This window comes from Aspergillus caelatus, assembly GCF_009193585.1.
Source record: "Aspergillus caelatus strain CBS 763.97 unplaced genomic scaffold BDV27scaffold_343, whole genome shotgun sequence".
Taxonomy (NCBI): domain Eukaryota; kingdom Fungi; phylum Ascomycota; class Eurotiomycetes; order Eurotiales; family Aspergillaceae; genus Aspergillus; species Aspergillus caelatus.
Window position 1 is genome coordinate 12,022 of NW_022475606.1, and position 20,912 is coordinate 32,933.

The 20,912-nt window shown below is 48.4% G+C and overlaps 9 protein-coding genes across 9 annotated transcripts; 6 read left to right on the plus strand and 3 right to left on the minus strand.

Moving 5' to 3' along the window:
• Positions 1-421: 421 nt before the first annotated feature.
• Positions 422-1,473, plus strand: BDV27DRAFT_150546 (UbiA family prenyltransferase; the record flags this gene model as incomplete). Its single annotated transcript, XM_032071238.1, has 2 exons — positions 422-468; positions 534-1,473. 2 exons carry the CDS (start codon positions 422-424, stop codon positions 1,471-1,473), a joined length of 987 nt encoding a protein of 328 aa, XP_031921400.1.
• A 1,457-nt stretch (positions 1,474-2,930) lies between these two features.
• Positions 2,931-4,827, plus strand: BDV27DRAFT_163692 (acyl--CoA ligase; the record flags this gene model as incomplete). The annotated part of the gene is made up of 5 exons (XM_032073581.1): positions 2,931-3,029; positions 3,082-3,219; positions 3,277-3,714; positions 3,771-4,195; positions 4,287-4,827. The coding sequence occupies 5 exons, from the start codon at positions 2,931-2,933 to the stop codon at positions 4,825-4,827; spliced, it is 1,641 nt and encodes a 546-aa protein (XP_031921401.1).
• A 689-nt stretch (positions 4,828-5,516) lies between these two features.
• Positions 5,517-7,297, plus strand: BDV27DRAFT_71023 (FAD-dependent oxidoreductase). Its single transcript, XM_032077365.1, has 3 exons — positions 5,517-6,209; positions 6,271-6,953; positions 7,026-7,297. Exons 1-3 carry the CDS (start codon positions 5,587-5,589, stop codon positions 7,118-7,120), a joined length of 1,401 nt encoding a protein of 466 aa, XP_031921402.1. The 5' UTR covers positions 5,517-5,586; the 3' UTR covers positions 7,121-7,297.
• A 1,199-nt stretch (positions 7,298-8,496) lies between these two features.
• BDV27DRAFT_137912 (uncharacterized protein) lies at positions 8,497-9,518 on the plus strand. Its single transcript, XM_032069101.1, has one exon. It carries the CDS (start codon positions 8,716-8,718, stop codon positions 9,310-9,312), a length of 597 nt encoding a protein of 198 aa, XP_031921403.1. The 5' UTR covers positions 8,497-8,715; the 3' UTR covers positions 9,313-9,518.
• Positions 9,519-9,809: 291 nt separating this feature from the next.
• On the minus strand, positions 9,810-11,060 carry BDV27DRAFT_169562 (uncharacterized protein; the record flags this gene model as incomplete). Its single annotated transcript, XM_032075071.1, has 1 exon — positions 9,810-11,060. The coding sequence occupies one exon, from the start codon at positions 11,058-11,060 to the stop codon at positions 9,810-9,812; it is 1,251 nt and encodes a 416-aa protein (XP_031921404.1).
• A 443-nt stretch (positions 11,061-11,503) lies between these two features.
• Positions 11,504-14,028, minus strand: BDV27DRAFT_169563 (putative MFS transporter; the record flags this gene model as incomplete). The annotated part of the gene is made up of 6 exons (XM_032075072.1): positions 11,504-11,673; positions 11,727-11,781; positions 11,829-11,901; positions 11,948-12,140; positions 12,187-12,761; positions 13,313-14,028. The coding sequence occupies 6 exons, from the start codon at positions 14,026-14,028 to the stop codon at positions 11,504-11,506; spliced, it is 1,782 nt and encodes a 593-aa protein (XP_031921405.1).
• Positions 14,029-14,786: 758 nt separating this feature from the next.
• On the plus strand, positions 14,787-17,115 carry BDV27DRAFT_137916 (cupredoxin domain-containing protein). Its single transcript, XM_032069102.1, has 4 exons — positions 14,787-15,772; positions 15,825-15,860; positions 15,920-15,988; positions 16,042-17,115. Exons 1-4 carry the CDS (start codon positions 15,419-15,421, stop codon positions 16,585-16,587), a joined length of 1,005 nt encoding a protein of 334 aa, XP_031921406.1. The 5' UTR covers positions 14,787-15,418; the 3' UTR covers positions 16,588-17,115.
• Positions 17,116-17,451: 336 nt separating this feature from the next.
• BDV27DRAFT_71050 (putative proline permease) lies at positions 17,452-19,378 on the plus strand. Its single transcript, XM_032077366.1, has 2 exons — positions 17,452-17,963; positions 18,012-19,378. Exons 1-2 carry the CDS (start codon positions 17,623-17,625, stop codon positions 19,315-19,317), a joined length of 1,647 nt encoding a protein of 548 aa, XP_031921407.1. The 5' UTR covers positions 17,452-17,622; the 3' UTR covers positions 19,318-19,378.
• On the minus strand, positions 19,379-20,409 carry BDV27DRAFT_71051 (GNAT family N-acetyltransferase). The gene has a single exon (XM_032077367.1). The coding sequence runs from the start codon at positions 20,166-20,168 to the stop codon at positions 19,440-19,442; it is 729 nt and encodes a 242-aa protein (XP_031921408.1). The 5' UTR covers positions 20,169-20,409; the 3' UTR covers positions 19,379-19,439.
• Between the last annotated feature and the right edge of the window lie 503 nt (positions 20,410-20,912).

Consider the following 20,912-nt stretch of genomic DNA (forward strand, 5'->3'; position numbering starts at 1 on the left):
AAGCAAAGCCGGTAACTACACCCCCTTGCAGGGATCCAAACGCCAAGTTTTCACACCAGCCTGACGTACATTGACGTCGGCATTTTGTAAACTGACACACTTCTGGAAGCTCGTATGGTTCGCTACAATGCATCGTTTGCTCACAAGGAGTCCCGGGGAAGCTAATGGGGTGTGGGGGGAGCGGGATATGTATCATTATCCAGGAAAGAATGGCATGGGTTGATAACTTTATTCGCCATGCCAGGTTGCCTTACGTACTTGGGTTGAACTAGTCGAATGTAGGGTAGGATGAGGAGGGCCTCTTCTTAAGTTAAGCTTTGTGGAGGAACACAAGACTTCTCCTTGAGATTTCGACAACATATATGCCGGGTTTGCTCATAGCTGTACTTGCTCTATCGCTGCAGATAGAAAACTCAACACAATGGAGAAAATTCTTAAGATGGGCTCGGACAAACCAACCTATGCTGTGTACGGCCCTGCCTCATGTACCAACCCATTGTATGCCTTTTTTTTTTCTATACTGACTCCTATAGAAAAACTGTTATTTCTGCTCTTCTTGAAGAGGCCGCGCTGACACGAGCACTCCTGGACGACAATTCCACTGCACACATTGGAAACGCTATAGTGTGCTTTTCTACCCGATTGATTGGCTCAGATTTGACATTCGGACAGCTCAAAACCATGCTCCCAGGGATGGCCTTGACTACTTTCGCATTTTCATATACTTTTGACATTGCGAACCAGACTTTCTCGGTGGAAGAGGACACAATAAACAAGCCGAATCGACCCATTCCATCCGGCAGACTCAGCATAAATGGCGCATACACGCGCTGGCTACTCAGCTGGGTTATTTCGTTGGCCGTTATAGGATTGACAGTCAGTCTTCAAGCTGCTTTAGTGCTCCTTCAGTGGGAAATGTGGGTTTCGCTCTTCTACGTGTGGCCAAAATTCCAGAATTGGGTCGCGCGGAACCTCTTCACTGCGGTTGGGGCCACGATTCAGCTGAGGTTACTGGATACCGTGCTTGTAAAAGCCATTCCGTCTTTCCGGGCGGATAGCTCCCTTATGTGGCTATTATTCACCTGGTTGGTGTGGACCATCCATGTGCAGGAGTTTCACGATACGGAGGGTGATCAGAGAGTTGGTCGCCAAACGTTGCCGCTGATTGTGGGGCGTCGAGGGCAATTCCCGCTGCGTGTTTTGACTGCCATGATTATTGGTGGCACTGGCGTTTCCAGTATCGTTCTGGCTCCAATTTGGCGTACCCTAAATCCGGCTATGTTATATCTAGGATTAGCCCACCTACTCTTCATGTTAACCGTCGCAGTTCGGCTGGTGGTGCTGCCATTCAAGGAGGCTGACAAGGTCACCTATAAGTATTACTATATTCTGGCAACCTACAGTATGCTGCTCTTTCGTCAACATACCGGAAGGCTAGGCTCATTTGGTTGGAATGCAACTGAGATTAGGTAACTCTGCGTCGAACCATATGTGTCACTGGCCTATCGTGCTCTGTCCATTTCCCTCAGCCTTTGGCCTTCCATTTCATATACGTGTTTTATTCATCTACTTTATCTAGAGATCTACCATATTCAGAATAGTCTCGTACTATAATTTACAAAAATGTTTGAAGGGTATTGAATCCTATCGTGTTCTCGAACATGCCGTCGTCTTGGACTCTGCATCAACATCGGGAGAACAGCACGGGTCATGTTTACCGGCCCGAGCAAATTCGTGGCAATCGGTTTTGCGAAGGATTCGGATTGGAGTTCGTAAAATGGAAGTCGGTTTATTGGCATTGCTGCACAGTTGATGAGGATGTCCGGGTTTCCTAGCTTTCAAGCAATTCAGTCGGACAGGTCTGATATAGCGCCGGGGGAATACTCTGAGCTTACTTCAACCCCGACTTTATTCAAGATCGCCTCAACCTCGCTGTTATCCGACACGTCGCACTTGTAATACTTGCTAGCTGGGGTGCCTGGTACCTCTGGCAAACTGGCCTCATCTTTGATATCTAGGATGGCCACCTTGGCACCTTTGGCCCGGTACAACTGCACGATCTCGCGTCCCAGTCCGCTCAACCCTCCTGTGACCAGGACTACATTGTCTTCTGCAAGGAATGAATGAGTAGTGGAGCCCTAGTTCCTATACTTCGTCCACAAGAATGCCAAGCCAGAAACGACTACCGTGCCCGCGACGACGATGCAAAACTCTTTTGCCATGTTTTTGGGATATTGGGGAAGGATTGACACAAGTGAGCAAGTGAATAGGGAGAGAAATGTGCCCAATGTGAGACCACCACTATTTCTTGATAATGTTAGCCGAGAGAAGTGACATCACACATGTATTTACTTTCAGCCGCGAGTTTGTACTGGAGAATACGAAATGCAAGGTGGAACACACTCATGCTGGTCGTTGTTGAACGCTAATGTCAATTTACTTACTGCCTAGTTTCTGCCAAATGACATGTCCAATTGATATAGTCTGGTGTGGGACCTTAAAGGATAGGATTGACCACGATAAGCCAACTGATCATGGCTCGGCTATTGGTTGGGCTGTCATGCAAAGAGTAGCGGTGTACTTACGCCGGTTCATGCAACAACAAATTTGAAACTCTACTACGCGAGAGTTAAAACCCCCAGACTAACGCAAGAGAACCGTTTAATGCAGCAACACACGAATGGCAGAAGAGTTCATAGGAAACAAAAAGGACACAGAGTAAGGATCCTTGGACGAATTTGCAAAACACTCGTTTCATTACAAGTTACATAGGATCGGCATTTGCCGCATATATATAACTGTACATGTATATATACACATGGAAAATCGTAACGCAATGTAGCTATCACCTTTCCTATCCCACTGAACACGAATCTTTTCATAATCTTCTTCTTCTTCTTCTTCTTCTTCTTCTTCACTCTCGTCGCGCTATGGCCATGATTCTGGAACCGGAAAGACGACTCCCGCTATCGAACCAAGACCTCCTTTCCTATGTGTTTGACCAGCCCGCATATGATCGGACGAAATCAGTACAGCGGACTCCCAGATTTATGTATGCTGGTACTGACTGTGGGTTGACAGATCTACATCGACGCCCACAACCCGTCCCGCTCCATATCATGGAACCAGGCTCGAACAATCATCCGCCAGCTGATCAAGGGACTGCGGAACTCGGGACTACAAGATGGAGATTGCGTGGCAGTCCATTCGCTCAACAATGTCAGGCGTCCGCTGAACCCATCCCGCTGAACTCTCAAAATTAACCTTCTTTCCTAGATTTATTATAGTGTCGTCGTACTAGCTATTATAGGATCCGGAGGTATCTTCACCGGCACCAACCCCTCTTATACAGCAGGGGAACTCCAACATCATCTCAAGACCTCTAGATCCAAGTTCGTAATCTGCGAACCTGAGTTCGTGTCTTCATTGTTGGAATCGGCAAAACAAGCCAGTATCCCCAATGAGAACATCTGGGTCTGTGATGCCACTGGAGATGCTACCCTTTCATCTGGTCTGCAATCCTGGACACTACTTCTAAAACAAGGTGAATGCGACTGGGTCCGCTTCAACGACCTAGCCATCGCGAAGAAAACAACCGCAGCCCGATTCTTCAGCAGCGGCACCACAGGTCTCCCGAAAGCAGTGGAAATAACGCACCACAACCTACTCGCCCAGCATTCTCTTGTTTTTGAAGCTCACCCAAGGCCGTATTCCGTTAGCTTTCCCTGGTCTCCCCCCCTCGTTATCTCGAAACTGACTGTACGGGTCAGGTGTCCCATCTAATCGTCCTCCCTGCCTTTCACGCAGCCATTGCTCCCCTCATGCATATCGGGGCCCTGCGATCGGGATACGTGATGTACATCATGCGCCGGTTTGAGCTCAACTCATATCTTGAATTCGTCGAAAAGTACAACATAACGGATCTGATTGTCGTGCCGCCTATCCTGACAGCCATCTTGAAGTCAGAACATCCAGAGACAGAGAGGTGTCTGAAAAAGGTGAAGAATATCGTCTGTGGTGCTGCGCCTTTGGACAAAACTATACAGACTCAGGTCCGCAACCTACTATCCAACGGCGTGCCACTAACCCAAGCATGGGGTATGACCGAGACGTGTTGCGCGTCGATGATATTTCCATATCCAGAGGAAGATGTTACGGGTTCTATAGGACGGCTAGTTCCAAACGTTGAGGCCAAGTATATATACCTATCTCCATTTCCCCCATTCTGACATGTTTTCCTTTTGTGAATTCACACCTCCTGTCTGCTAACTGCGACCAATATCCAGGTTGATCGATGATGAAGGTAGAAATATATCTTCATACAATGTCCCCGGTGAGCTCTGCATCCGCGGCCCTACCGTAACACCCGGCTACTTCGATAATGCCTCTGCGAACAGCTCCGCCTTCGATGACGACGGCTGGCTTAAGACAGGGGACATTGCAAGCCGCGACGAGGCCTCCGGGAAATGGTATATTGTTAACCGGAAGAAGGAGCTTATCAAAGTCAACGGGTTTCAGGTTGCGCCGTCGGAGGTGGAGGCAGTTCTGCTGTCTCATCCGGGGGTAGCGGACGCGGCCGTTGTTGGAGCTCGTAATCCCGGTGATGGGACTGAGAGGCCTTGCGCATTTGTTGTGCCTAATCTGGGGGAGAAGGTTACTGGTGCTGAGTTGAAGCTGTATGCCGCTCGGCTGTTGGCGAAGTATAAAGAGCTATCCGGCGGAGTGAGGTTTGTGGAGGCGATACCGAGGAATGCGAGTGGGAAGATTCTTAGGCGGGTGTTGAGGGATCTGTGCGAGGGTAATTCTGGCGCAGAGTCGAAGTTATAGAATAGGTGATCATATTGTTAACATGGATGAGCACGTCATCTTTCAGAACTGCGCTTATATTGATAATATAGAATACACGGCCTTCACTATATTTATACTATTTGGCCTGTCCGCTTTCTCTTACCAGCGGCTCTAGGAGGCGTAATATGAGTATAGCAGGCTAGAGTTGAAGTAGCATAAGATAGGCTTCATTCCTATGTATATTGTGCATGTCGGGTTGCAAGTCAATGACCTTGCTCTTTACCATTGTGGGATATTTTGTATTCTGCTTTATTTATTTCACTTCGGCATTAACTCCTAATTTTATCCTGTAGTGTTACTCGTTTTCTCTCTCTCTCTCTAGTGGTGTAATATGTCCAGTGTTGACTATATATCCTGTCTACGTGATTAGGGCATTGCTTTAAATACATATTCTCGCTTGAATGTTTTGAACTTAGACTGCTAGACACCCTGTAATGTGAACTACCTTCTTAAATCCAAAGAATACAATTTCATTGTAGCCAAGCTATTTTAGGAATCCTTATAGAAAATAGTTTCTATTTATATTTGCTCTCGAATACGAGAAGGGAGGAAAATGAAGGGTTACTTGCTGACTATAAATGAACCTGCCTAACGATCCATGGAAACCTTACCATGTGACCAACATCTTTATCCAGACGCCACTCCAGGCAGCAATTCTCTAGCCTTTCCTAAAAAAAGGGTCAAATTCCCCCAACTATCATAATGCGCCAACTACCAGGTCATTTCCCGTAATTAATCATGAAAATAGTAATAATTGGCGGAGGCATCTCGGGATGCACCGCATACCTCGAACTAAAAAAGCATCTTCCCAAACCACCCACTCCAGACCAGGATCACGAAATCACCATCTACGAAGCCTACGACACAAACAAAGACACCACCTGCGACGAGCGCGATGGCCCAACCCACTCCTCGACACTTATCGTAGGCGGCGGCCTCGGTATTGGGCCGAACGGCCTCAACGTCCTAAAACGTCTGGATGAGGAACTTCTCCGCGACATCGTCCGCGGCGGATATGTAGTCCCGACGTCCAACATGAAAAACAAGAACGGACGTCTGCTCATACGTATGGACGCATCTGATGAGCCATCGTCGCCAACTGAATTACCCATGCATATGGTCGGGTGTAGCCGACATTGGTTCTGGCGGTGTCTCCGCATGCGCATCCCGGATCGCGATATTGTGACGAAACGGGTCGCGGAGGTTATTGCGAACTCGGACGGTCGGAATGTAGTCCGCTTTGCTGATGATAGTCCCCCAGTAGAGGCGGATTTGATTATCGGAGCGGATGGTTTGAAGGGCATTGTTAAACGGGCGTTATTCCCTGAGGCAGGGGAGGATCCGTTTCCACCTCATTATGAGTATGTGTTGCCTATTGAATGTACCGATGTAGTAATAACTTCGCTGACTCGATACAAACAGAGGCCTGTCCGGAATCGGTGGTTTTATTCCGGCAGACAAAATCAAAGACGACGTCGAAAAAGGCTCGATGAACTTCATCATCGGAGGTAATGGCTTCTTTGGCTACTTCTACTCCGACAGTGCCCGATCGGCACCCCACAGGGACTCACCACATCACGTCTCCGAGCCAGGCGAGAGTCTCGGCTGGTGGTCAACTTACCAAGTCGATGAGTGTCCGAACCCGAAAACCATCGATAAAGAGGATGTCGCACGTCAACTGCGAGAACGCTACTCCAGCTGGAAAGATCCAGTTATTCAGAAAGTCCTCCATTCACTCGAGGTCAGCAATATGTATCCTACCTGGACGATGCCACCTCTGCCGACCTGGGAGCGAAATGGCGTCGTTCTTGTCGGCGATGCAGCTCATGCATTGCCTCCTACTTCGGGACAGGGCTCATCGCAGGCGCTTGAGGATGTCGAGGCGTTTGTTCTATTTTTAAGTCACTATTTACGTAAAGAATATGAAACCAGGGGACCTGATGTCGATGTAAAAGGAGCGATCTCGACCGCAGCTAAACCCTACATGGAGCTACGCATTCCTCGTGTCCGGGCTATTCTCGAAGATGCCAAGCAAAGACAGAACATCAAGCGTGATATGACCGTTTTTGAGGAATATGTAATGTACAGTTTTCTATGGATACTTGGTGAGTATTGTGTTTCTACAATCTAGCTCTAGCCTGGGCAGCCTTTGTTGGAACTATTACTGACAGATATAGGGTGGTTTCCAAGCTTCTTTGCGAAGGAGATGAAGGCCGTCTTCAATTATAATATCGCTGATGAGGTAAAGAAGATACTCGAAGGTAAAAACTAATATTCAACAGCACGCACACGCATCTCTCCTCTCTAATTCCACCAACAACAGTATGATTATGTAGCATCTAAACATGTACACTAAGACAAAACACTACCCAGCTCAAACCCCAAACTTATTCCTCGTAATGTTCATCAATAGACTAAAGACTCTCTTACATCCTTCTTTATCCCTCTCATCCATCGTCTTCTGACTATTCTCACAATGCGCACATTACTTCTCCCGACACGTCCGGGAATACTCCCCGCACGTGTAATATTTCTCATAATGGCCGTTCCTGAAAGAGGGTTTGCCCAATGCTTCCTTACATATGGTGTTGGTGTTTGCCACTAACATGCATGTCAGGACCAGTTATATCGGGGCAATGAGAACTGTTACTATAGAATCACATAAAGCCCGGTAAATCTGGATAGCTATGCCGAATTCACTAAGCCCTATTAGTACCAGGGCTTTAAACCAATATTCTATTACAAAGCCCACAGAGCAAATGCCCTAATATCCAAAGTCTCGTAAGCTACTACGGTATATACCAGAACTATACCAGAATCCCTTCCGACTCATATGGCCGAAGACGTACTCCACACCTCATCATGGGACATGTTACCTCTGATTCTTGCGACGTCGAGAGCCACTCTCGTATCTAGCTACTTCAATTATCTGCACCCCAAAAATGACCTATCCAAGCCAAGCCCACATCCCCAGGATACTACATCACAACCCGGAACGGGGATTCGACCACTCCAGCTAACAACCAAGACATATACGAAGAACACACACACACACACACACACACACACACACACACACAGTGACTAAGAACCCCATTGGGAAATAAGAACAGGACAGGACCCCATATAGCGCCACATCGGGCCACTCGAAACACATCCAATAACCCGACTCAATCAAACCAACAATCTCCGCCGTCCAAGAAAACGCCCATTCAGCCACCGGTCGGCCTTATTCCAACTTCATAGCCTAACTATATATATCCCAGGATCTCATTCGCCAGAAACACAGATCACAGATCTGCGATGTCATAAACTTGAACCCCCAGACCCGGGAGATATCCAATTGGATGATACCTGAGTCTCCAAATATAGTAGTGAAGAAAAGAACCCGCCTTTGCACCAATAGATAAGACAATTTATCATTGCATTGCCACATGGAAATAGTACCAATGGATGGAATAGTCATCTATCATAGGTTGTTTCGGATAAAGGATCCGCTCGACGTCACCACGTCGCTGGCGAGAGGTAAATACGAGGATCTCTCTTGGCGAAAGTTAATGGGGCGAAGAGAGAGAAACAGCAGCAATGGGATGCTTGCTTCTATGCTCCGAGTACGAGGTTGTTGTGCTTGGCTGGCATCAATAGTAAGTATGATGCTACCTAAATATCATCAGGAGATGAATGGTTGTGCTGGTACAGGGGAAGGCGTGGACAGATATAAATATGGGGGATTCTATCACCACAAGTATAGAAACCAGATCATCAACAACATTCAACAATTAACAATATACTACACAATTCCATTACCATACTCAAACACATACAATTCAACCCATACTCCACAAACCCAACTACAAACCATCCAAAATGAATCTCCTACTCCTAACTCTAACCCTCCTCACCACCACCCTCACCACAGCAACCCCAACCCCCCGCCAGGACAGCCTCGTCTGGCCATACGAAACCTACCGCTACTGGGTCCAAACCGGCAACTGGAAACTGGACCCACAAGACCAACTCCTCGTCGTGAAAAACGGCAACGCAGCAGACGAAACCACCACTATCGTAACCTTCAACATCCCCACCACAGCCGACGGTCACAAATGCAAGCTCCTATTCGACCTCTGGGACCGCGACGTCTCCAGCGGCTCAAAGCAGGCCGACGTGTTCACGGCCACCAGGCCCACTGGCGCGAGTGCTTCTGACTCGAATACTCAGTCTGTGTCGCTGCAGTCTGTGTCGAAGGAGGTCGCCGATGTGATTGTTCAGTCGAGGGAAGAGCATGTCGGCCGGATTAGTGTTTCTGCGCCTGGCACGGCTGACTGGGTGTTGGCTTATCAGGGGTATCCCGAGTTTGATTGTCCTGCTGGGCAGATGGTTGGGTTTGAGTTTGTCGGGGTTAATGATGAGGTTGCTATTAGGTGGGATATTGGGGTTACCGGGCCTAGGGTGCAGGTTTTGTAGGTTGGTTATGTTGTTTGGTGGTTTGGATTTTGGGTTGGTGAGTTTTTGGGCTGGGAAGAGGGTGAGATCGGAAGAAGCGTTTGTAGTCTGTTATGACTTGATGGTATTTGCATAGGAATGACTTGGTTTGTTGTGTTTATATCACTGAATATATGAATCTTGCTGAGAGTAGGTCAAGTTGACTTCGTCTCGTGCAGGGGGATCAGTAAGATATAATTTCCGGTTCATGTATCTGAATAGGTAGTCATACTGTAGGTCCAATCTAAAGACAGTGGGGATTATGTGCTGCAAACCATGGTCACTGAAGGGACACGATAAATGAAAAGTAGTTACAAGGAGACGTCTAAAGATGATATGAGTTTTATGCGCTAAAGTAGAGTCCAACTGGCCTAGGCCATTATAGCTCAGCGTATAGTATACGACGTAAAATTAATTAATTAATTAGCGGCATTCGGGTATATCTATGTACAGTGCTTCCATCTCTCACGAATTTCACGTCACTCCGCTGGAAGTATCTTCAGTCCTGAGCTTATTTTGAACTCCTTCGTCTCTTCCGCAACGGTCAATGACACCTCCAGTTCCAATTCATTCCTGTGCAGAATGTTCCAGGTGACAAAATCAGGGGAGGGACCCCTGTAAGTTGTGTTACGTAGCCCCCCAACGGTGGAGCCGTCAGAATGAAAGAGCAGCCCAAGCATATTGCCGATGTCGACCGGCTCGTTCCCTTTTCCAGTAGTAAAGACAACAGGATTCTCGAGTCGCAGGAACGCTTTCCTCAAGCCAATAGTATGAGAGGAGGAATGGGAGTGGCTGTGAGTGTATTTCGGAGTGAGGTTCCCTGGTGCTCGCACCATAGTCTCGGACTTGATTGTCATGTTCACCCAATTCAACTGAATCCTCTGGGTGACATCGCTAATCTCAGGACTTGTGCTAGAAGGCCTGATACCAATGATAATCGGAACAGGTGCCGGGTGATTGAGCTTGATAGAATAAGGCCAACTAACTTCAACCGTATAATGGAACTCTGGCACCTTCGACGAACCGAAGAGCTTTTGCGTCTTTTGCTTCAGTGATAGCTCGGCATGTTCCATTCCGGGTAGTAGCCGTTGGCTCTTGGCCCTTCCTGCGAGCACGCGCGACTGAAGCTCATAGTTGAAGATCCCGGGCTGTGGGACTTGTCGAATTGTGATAGGAAAGGTCGCGGTTTCGACCTCAAACGACCCGGAGCGACCATATCTCAGCTGAGCCTCGAGGTAGTATTCCACAAAGCCTTCGGAGGACGTACGCCAGCCGCGATCACTGGAGAAGAAACTTGCAGGCAATGTGCTCTGGGCAAGGATCTCCTTATCCAACGGTAGATAACTCTCTTCCTTGCAGTGGCCCTGCAGCACCTGATCCGATGGTCGTGTAGGAATCTCGACGGAGAATGGCCATGTGAGTGGGTCGTTGATACTCCCCTCTGGAAGATGTAATGGTCCACGGAAGAGAGTCTCGCGCGATGTGCGGAAAAGGTGCCACCGACCGCGGTAATGGCTGGTACTAGTCGTCTGGCCATTGTTCCTCTTCACCGTGATCTTTGTTTTCACGCGTCCCACCAGTGTAAGTGTCACCTGTGCATCGGGTGTGACGATATGCGAACGGCGGACCACATTGCCAATAACGGTATCCCCACCGATGTATGTCCAGCCGGGGGGTGAGGCGAGGTCGATGTTTATGTGCTCGTTGCCGGTTTTCGGAGTTTGTGGCATGTTGTGTTTTTGTTTATTTGATTGTAGATGAAGGTAAGATGGTGCACAGGGGAAATGTTCAACAATATAAAGGAACTACTTCCGTAAATCTTAGCGAATACGACGTCATCTGACGGAGTATAAACAGTGGCTGAGTTTGAAGCCGGGCAACTCAGGCAGTAAGGCTGACTTTCACTCCATGGTCAGGCTATACCATATTAGGCATAGGCTGTGAAAATCGATATAAGCTTGAGTGGCTTAGAGGGTATGAAGGATGGAACCATGACTATCCCAATCCAACCTTTTATTTGAATCTTAGTAAATGATATCCCCTCACAAGTTATGCAATAGTTATCTTGTTGTGCGACGCTAGGAAACCAGTCAGGATGCTCTCTCAATCTAGTCAATATTGGTTTATATTGCTCTTGTTGTATAGAGAGAACTCAATCAACACAATGTAACTATCAGTCATGATGCAACCGTGACTTGGGGAGCATCAGCCAGGAAACACCAGTAGCTCCGAGCAGCCCGACTAGCATCGGCTGCAGCACTGATACACCGACCTTCGCTGCCATGACACCAGTAACAGCTGGGAATATAGCCCCTCCGACCTGGCCGAGGACGAAGATGAATGCTTATCCTAATTATTAGCTTCACTTCTTTCGCCATATGAATGAGGCGACATACCAAGTGCCGATGAGCGAATCTCCACAGTAAAGATCTTCGATGCGACCGAGATACCCTGGGCCGTTAATGAATCATTCAGTAACTCGCGATAGAGTAACTTACTGTAGCAAAGAAAGGACCCGAGAAAAAGCCGAGAAGACTGATGGCTACTGCTTCGGTAATGATATTCGGAACGCTAGTCGCATTAGTATCATTGCGCATAAGGATTTACCAGTACTCACAGCCAGAAAACCAGTTCTAGTCCCACACAGAGCAACACGTAAATGAACACCATCCGTCGCTCTCCCCAGCGATAGGTCGGTTCAGCCAATATCAGTCGACCTAAAAAGCCGCCGCCATAAAAGCCGGCAGGGACATATCCCATGTCGTTCAGGTCCCCATTGCGGACGTGAACCAGGTATTCCACGATCCAGCCTACAATATAAGCATCTCTACTCCCAGGAAAGGGTGGAAAGCTTACCTCCAGCAGTGATAACGGCACCTAGGAAAAAGAAGAAATATAAACTCAATATCCACACGCTCGGCTGCGCCAGAGTCTTCTGTATCTCTTGCATGGCGCCCTTTTGTCTCGCTCCCTGGGCGGAGTCCATCTCGCCGTGTGCGGGACGCTTAAGGGCCAACGACTCACGGAATGCAATAACCACAAGGACGAAATTGATGACGCCCAGTCCTAAAGGCGCTGTGTAGAATAATTCCCAACGCGACCGTACTCCAGCCGATGCTACTGCTGTGGAGATGAAGGGTCCGGCGAGACATCCCGCCATATACATCGCATGGATGAACCCGAGCCATCGGTGTGCTGCTTTTACCGATGCCACGAACGTGTTGGCGTACGTGTCCTGATATGCTTGACCAAGACTGGCAAAGAAGAACGTCACAGCGAATAAGGGGAATGGGGGCAGCCAGGTTCTCAGAGCATGGGCGAGGACTTGTAATGTCGCTCCCATGACCAAAAACACGCCAAGGTCCAGATACTGACTGAGATGACTATTGGAGAGAGCAGCGAAGAACCAACCGCAAAAGGTCGTGCCATACCTGTATTTTTAATATTAGTGTCGTGTTTGAAAAGATGGCGGAATAACTAACACAACAGCCACCATATTGGTGTCTATGTGGTAGGCTTCTCGAATGTACGGAATCAACGATCCCAAGCTCCCATCATTGACGCCGGCTACGAAAAACGCGAAACCGGCGCTGATGAGTTTCAGGAGTAGTCTTGGGGTTTGCGGTTCTGGCTGAGGATTATCTACTTGTACGGACTCCATTGCGAGTAATGCAGTTACTGTTGTTTGTATCCAACAGTGAACAGGGTCTCTAACCAAAACTATATAATTTTGAACAACAAAGCAGTGCAGCGGAATGACGGACCGAGAATTAAGTAGGTAGTTGATTAAATTACCGAAAGCGGTAAAATTTGCAGCAAAGACCGGAGCAAACAAAACCTCCACCCACAGAGCCCTAATTAAATCTCTATCGAATCACAACCCCGGATATTCCTCTAGAGTACATGAAATGGCGCTCATTGCGGCCAATAGTATTGACCCTTGTCCAGCGCCGTCTGCAATTTCGGATCCACATGGACAAACCCCGCGTCGCCCAATTGGGGAAAGTCCTGGATGATCAAGCTGGCGACCATTCCTCCGAAGACCTGGCTGCCAGCCGCGTTCAAATGCGTCGAGTCACCCGCTTTCAAATCATACATGTGCGCACTGACCGGCCCAATACTATTCAGGTATACCGTGCTGGCGCGGTTCAAGTCAATATACGACGCTCCCGTCTTTTTTGCTGCCTTGATCGTCGCGACCCGCTCATTTTCTAGACTCCGGATAATAGTGGGCACTCCGGTAGAATTATCATACTGACGCCGAGAAAGTGGAGTCACTAGGACGGGGACTCCCCCCGCATTCCGCACATCTCCGACGAAAGTCTCCAAATTGCTCGTGTACTCTGCGATGGTGATATTGGCTTTTGGCTTCTGGTCGTTGTGGCCGAATTGAATGGTCACGTAGGGCTGATAATTGGCTTTCACCTCCTCAACCTTCTTGAGGAGGGTGTCCCAGTCACCTCTCGCGCGGAAGCTGACGGTTGTGGCTCCGTTGCGGCCATAGTCCTGACCTTTAGCACCCTTGGACAAGGTCGTCTGGATGAAGCCATTTCCCCAACCACCTCCGTTCGTCGTTTGGACCGCTGTTGTGCTGTCTCCTGCCAGGAGGAAGAATGGCGATTTGTCCGCAGGTGACCTGGGGAGACCCGGGAGAGCGTGGAGGGTGAGGAAGAAGAAGAATAGGAGGTACAGCTTCATGATGGTGGGCTGCAGGTTCCAGAACGTGGGCTACCCCTATTACAGTGAAGCGATCGCTAGTATTTATCTACATTCTGGGGTGAATTTTTTGTATCTCGGCATTCCTGGAGCCAGAGACTTCAAGCATGTGAGAAGCTATGTAATCATGCAGGGTTCATCATGGACCAGAGCAGGAAATGAGAAAGGGTGGGGGCATGTGTAAATGAAGCATTTCCTTTACGGGGATGGTACTCGGTTCTAGATTCACTAGAGCATATGGCATCATTAAACCAATTTAGGTATGCCCCTGTGGGCCACCTAGAGTCTGGGGAAGATCGATCACTCGGGAGATATTCCCCACGAAGATACTAGGTTGAAATTCGACATAGGATGAGAATGAAATCTGGGGATAGGGCATGCGAAACGTGCGAGAGGGCCAACGACTGAAGATAAATAAATGTTCGGCGTGTCCGAGACCGACTGACTGATTTGGGCAACACTTACTACCCAAGTGGCTAAGGCCCCCTGGTCTCTCGTATTAATACCATTGGTTCATCTGGAGCCAGGAAACAGGGCACCAGAGAAAAAGCCCTTAATTATGGAGCCCGCAACTTTAGTGACAACAAACCTCGTATCCCACGAGAACGTGACAGGCGCAGGTTGCATCGCCTCTTTGTTGGTTGTTGGCCAAGACCTCCGATGGTTCAAGTAGTGGGTCTGGGCACCAGCGAGGCTCAAAGGAATTTGGTAGACTTTCCGTTTGAACCGTGGATTCAAAGTATACTGATTCAGGGAACAGGTTCCGTGCTTAATCCAGTATTATCTGGAGAAGCATTTTATATGTTTTTCGGTCAGGGCACGTACCCTATATTCATCACCACCAAAGTCTCTCAACAGGATTTGAACGGTGCAGTATAAATAGTTACACATATCGATTTGACCTGGACTGCGCCCCATTTATAGTAGACCCTGTACAGATGGTTGGGTTTAACATTGCCCACTGCACAAATTGCTAAGAAAAGACAATATTGTCCCACCGGGTGCACGACCAGAAGTCCATCCGTGCTGTACAAACTCGCGAGATAACAGCAAATTTACCTGTTCCAGTTTAAGTTCCGCTGTCATCTTTGTTCCCTATGGTTCGTTTTTTTCTGATGGTTGGACCAACTCAGCCTTTGTCCCAAAGTCTTGGAAAATGTAACCAATAGAGGAGGATGGTTCTCTGCGTCATGGCTGGCATGGCAGCCACCCTGCATCTTTGCAGTAAGCTTCCTTCGTTTGTAAGGCCGCCCACTCTTCAGGGCCTTTCTTCTTCTCATTGCCTCGCTGGCTCTTTCTCTCCTCTCCCTTATAGTCTACCATGCCAGCTTGAGCGCAGGAAGTCCCCGTCGTTTATCGCCAGCTGCCAAAAATGTCGCTCATTCATCTGATGACATGGCTGTTGATAACTATCAATTCTTTATCGCTTGGGGTGTCAGCACAGACAACTACAACGGAGGCATATGCTACGGCGACCGAGACGTCCAAAGGAGCCGCCACACATACTATCCAGGTTGGACCGAGGAGTGATCCTCATCAGTATGTACCCAGTAGCGTCAACGCATCCGTTGGCGACGTAATAGTATTCGAATTTTATCCGCGAAACCATTCTGTGGTACGAGCAGACTACGACGCACCATGCGTGCCTGCCCAGACGAGCGGTCCCGTCTTCTACTCTGGCCATTTCAACAAATTCAACGAAGAGAATGGACAGATGATAGGACCGGTAGGTTTACATCCGGCGGATAATTTTCGTTTCTATTACTGATATTATTTAGCCACCCACATGGTCGTTGGTTGTGAACGACACCAAGGTGAGACCGATCCCTCCGACTACTCTTTAAATCGCACATTCTTATAGAGCTTAATTTAGCCTACTTTCTTCTACTGTACTGCCATCGGCTCATGCAACGTGAATGGAATGGTCGGGGTGATAAATCCGGTCAGTGATCATGATACCACTCACTTAGAATCTCTCTTTCCTGACCGAAGTAGACCGCAAATATGACATGGGAGCATCAAAACAAGAAAGCGATAAATTACCCCTACCAGCTGGAACCATGGGAGCATATCCCTGCCGAAGGAGAGAGTCCCACCTCATCAGCGACCTCCAGCCCTTCGCCATCGTCGTCCGGAAGTCACCTCAGCGGTGGCGCCATAGCCGGGATAGTTGTTGGAGCTGTAGCATTTATCGGACTTCTCGTGGCATTCTTCTTCGTTATGGGTCGGAACCAGGTATACAAGAAGTGGATGACATCGCAGGATGGGACCACGGAGCGAACAGCTCGCTGGGCTCTGTTCAACAGCCACGGGGAACGCAAGAGTGACTTCGATAGCACGCAGCCTCCTGGTGATCAAGCGACGTATATGCCAAGCCCAGATCTCACCAATCGGACCTATATGTCAGGGCAAGGACAATATGGCTGGGATCCGTCTATGTTCCAGCCCATGCCACAGTCACCGCCGCCGCCAAGAAACATAGCACCCACCGAGTTAGAAGCGCCCGATTCGGTAGCTCATTATCGGACCGATGGAAGGTGACGGGTAACTATCCAGTAATGCTTATGCGATATGGGAGTTAGGATAATGTTTTGTTTGGTACAAGGAAGGCCGAGCGCCGGTCAGGGCGAAAATGTTTCGGGCATAGGTTCTTGTTTGGTTGATATCCTGAATCGTTGTATGTTGTCCATATTGATTTTTATTTGTCATGAATGCATAATAGACTTAGTGACGAGATTTCTCAGCATGACATTTGCAACCTGGTGACAAAGCAGCATCAAGTGCTTTTATTTATCTCCAACTTAATCCTTGTTATCATGTCTAGGAACTGATGAAGGCGTAACAAAGCCGGTGCAGAACACCATAGGACTATGATTTGTCACGACAGAGCATTGTCCAAGCAGCTGCCATTTATGATCAGCTTCAATAACAGAGAGAAGAGACATGTTTGTGTTGCAAGGAGCCCTGGTAGAGTCGCCGATCTCGTGTGCGTGTGCTGAACGCAATGCAACCTAAGACAGATCTCCCCGCATTTTCACTCCTTCAACTTGAAGCTATCGCAGAAGCGGGGATGGGTCATGTGTCTCCACTAGCCCTCGTTGGTGTACTCCGTACTATTACTATCTTAGGTAGTCGAAGTCTTCATGGTCTGATACCCAATTATTCTCAAGTAAACGATAGGTCAAGCAACCCGTGCGAAGGCTAATCAATTTCCTTTCCGATAAGCTTATCACTTGGCAAAACATTGGCATCGCCATCTCTTCCCTCTTCGGGCATCGCCAGTCGGACAAGCACCGCTCGTCGAAGCTGAGATAGAGACGTCTCTTATCAGTGTTATGCTTAATTCGCACGTTAAGACTCACTAGTTTCAACTTTGAACTTGGACAGCTAGAGTAGATTCAGACAGGCTCATACCAACTTTGATAATGTACTTATCGTTATCATCATCAGCTCCTTTTTCTCATCCCCGCACGGCAGCATTACTTCACTACGACTCGTCTGGTGGTGTTACATTTAAACTCAGGATGTCCCCCGCACCTTTTTCCCTCCTTCCCAGAATTTAGATTCATTGGCAATATGGATAAGAAGAGCGTTATAGATGACCATCAGGTCTCAAAAGAGGATGCGGGCAATGGAATAGTCACCCAATATCGTGAGACCCAGCGTGGTCTCTCCTCCAGACAAGTGCAGTTGATGGCCATCGGTGGCTCTATCGGAACGGGTCTTTTCGTGGGTATAGGATCGTATCTGCGCGATACAGGTCCTTTGTCTGTGTTTTTGGGCTATATGTTCTATGGCATTCTGTTCGTCTGGCCTGTCAATCTTTGTGTTGGAGAGATGTGTGCGTACTTGCCGATTCGAGGTTCTATCTTTGAACTCGCGGCTAGATATGTTGATCCTGCTTTTGGATTTGCAATGTGTGTTTCTCAAATTCGTTCGCGAGCTGGGTACTAACAAATCATCAGGGGATGGGTCTATTTCTATGGCGGCTTAATGCTTGTTTGCACGGAATACTCCGCTGTAGCTACTGTGATGCAATACTGGACTACTAGTGTCAACCCTGCAGCCTGGGTCGCCATGGCGCTGGTTGTTTGCTTTCTGCTCAACATCGTCGCGGTCAAGTGGTACGGAGAAAGCGAGTTCATCATGGCCTCCACTAAGATCCTCCTGTTGATCGGTCTTGTTATGCTCACCTTCATTACCATGGTCGGCGGTAATCCGAAACATGATGTGTATGGATTCCGGAACTGGACTCATGGAGTGATGTACGAATACTATACCGACGGCGCTACAGGACGATTCCTCGGGTTCTTTTCCGTCATGGTATATGCGGCGTTCTCCGTGGCAGGTCCAGACCTACCAGCCTTGGCAGCAGGAGAGATCCAGAATCCACGCTGGACCATCCCCCGTGTCGTCAAAATGACCTTTTACCGCATTGTTGGCTTCTACGTGGTCGGAGTCCTGGCGGTGGGAATCATCTGCTCGCCACAAGACCCTCGTCTTCTATCCGCCATCGACTCGGATGCAGCCGGAGCGAATGCGTCTCCCTGGGTCATCGGAATTCAGAACCTGGACATCCACGGGCTCCCCGATTTGATCAACGTATTGATTCTTTTCTCGGGGTGGTCATGCGGCAACGCCTATCTGTACAGTTCCAGTCGAACTCTATATTCGCTCGCGCGAGACGGGCAAGCCCCGAGATTCCTCCTCAAATGCAATTCGGCCGGTGTTCCCATCTACTGCGTCATCACCGTCTCGCTTCTTTCCTGCATCTCCTTCCTCGTCGCGGACACTTCCGCCGTCACAGTCCTCTACTGGTTCATTGACCTAACCACCTGTGCCTTGATCATCACCTACACCAGTATGGTCTGCGTCTTCCTTGGATGGTACCGTGCGCTCAAAGCCCAAGGAGTCGACCGGAAGACGGCGCTGCCCTGGGTCGCCCCATTCCAGCCATACTTTGCTATAGGAGCTGTGACGATTGGTAGTTTGATCACGTTGTTCAATGGGTTCAACGTCTTTTCGCCGTTCAGCGTACAGGGGTTCATCACTTCATACTTTGGTCTCGCTTTCTTCGTGGTCATGTTCTTGTTCTGGAAGTTGTACCACAAGACCGAGTTTGTAGATCCCGCGACGGCAGATATTTACAGTGGGAAAGCTGAGATCGATGCTGAATGTCGGATCTGGGAGGACGGCGGATTCAAGGAACGACGAAAGGCCGAGCTGGCACAGATGCACTGGGCCAGACGGATGTGGGAGAAGATGTGGTGATCACCGCTATTCCTTTCTGTGTATTTCATATCTTAACTTCTACAACTACATTTATACTCGACCTACAACACTTAACCTACAAAACACCGTGGAACTTATGTATACCACGAAAGTACCAGATATCAGCATTTCAAACCCTCCTTCGGCCTCCACATCATAATCCCACCCTCAGTCTCACCACCCAAAAGCAAAGAAAACCTCCCTCTCAACTCAAACCCCAAACTCCGATACAGTTTCTCCCCATCCTCACTCGCCTCCAACCCAACAACAACCCCATCCTCCTGCCCCCGCCGTAAAACCTCCTCCATCAACCGCCTCCCAATACCCCTCCGCCTCCAGTCCGCAGAAACAACCACACTCTGCGCATGCCACCTCTCCCCATACAACCTCTTCATCTCATCCGACCCCCAGAATCGCAAATCATCCGCCTCAGCAGACTTCTCAAACCTCCCCACCGCATCAGCATCCACCGACCGATCCGGCCGGAGTACATTCTCAACCCATACCCAAGCTGTCATGCACCACCGGCATAGCGTCTTCCAGATGGAGCTCTGCGCTGCGATGAGTCTCCGTGCTGCTTCGTCGTTTCCCAGTCGGATGAACTGCGCATATGCCACCGGTATAGCCGGGTTAGAGACGGAGACGGCAACGAAGCCGATGCATCTGGGGTTGAAGAGGCGGGCGCGGATCCTGTGGCCAAAATATCGGGTGAAGTCTTCTGGGTAGGTGTGGCGGTATGGACTGAGGAATTGACTGAGGGGGGTGTTGAAGTAGGTTGTTGAGGCTAGCTGGGCCATGTAGGGGATGTCGGGGAGTGTCATGCGGCGGATTTGGATTGTGTCGGTTGTCATATTGAAGTTTGGGATATGTGGAATATGTTTGGGTGGTGAAGTTTGGTGGGAGTTCTCTCTCTGGGAGATTCGGTATTTCTTGGTTTGGCTCGGTTTGGGATATTTATTATAGATCGTAAAATCAAAGTATACAAATGTTTTGTCAGTGGGTCGTTGGGTTTATTTGATTTAATATTATATGTTGACGGCGGGTACCCGTTCTGGCCTAGCGCCTACGTGCGCCTTTTGTTAGATAGTCACGTAGAACAATCAACGATTTCAATCTCCATGACAGTTCGTCATTATATAGTTTTAGGCTAAATCAATGAAGTCATCTCTCTTGTCGTAGTCGAATACGAGGTTGCATGAATACGAACTTTTGTTCTTGATTAAATGCATGCTTTGAGTCATTCAGGAGTCTTCACACTGTCGATTAAATTTCTTGGCTCTTGCTGCGCCCTAAACTTGACAAGGTCGTTTGACGTTGTACTGGCAAATAATGTCCATATTGCACAGATGTATCTTTTGCTCTCTCTCTATCTCTCTTCAATTCTCTTCTTAGTTTTTACTTATATGTCTTCAAAGCGTACCTTCTTTTTTTTTTTTGTTTTTCTTTTTTTTTCTTCTCCGCTCGAAAAGTAATTTATGATTGCAGGTAACTCAAAAGTGGCTAGTTAAGTAGTATTCCATCGCAGTTGCGATATGAGCCGAAAAGACAAGCTGAAAATCAGTAGGGTTAGTATGCCAGGTACTATCGTACTGTTA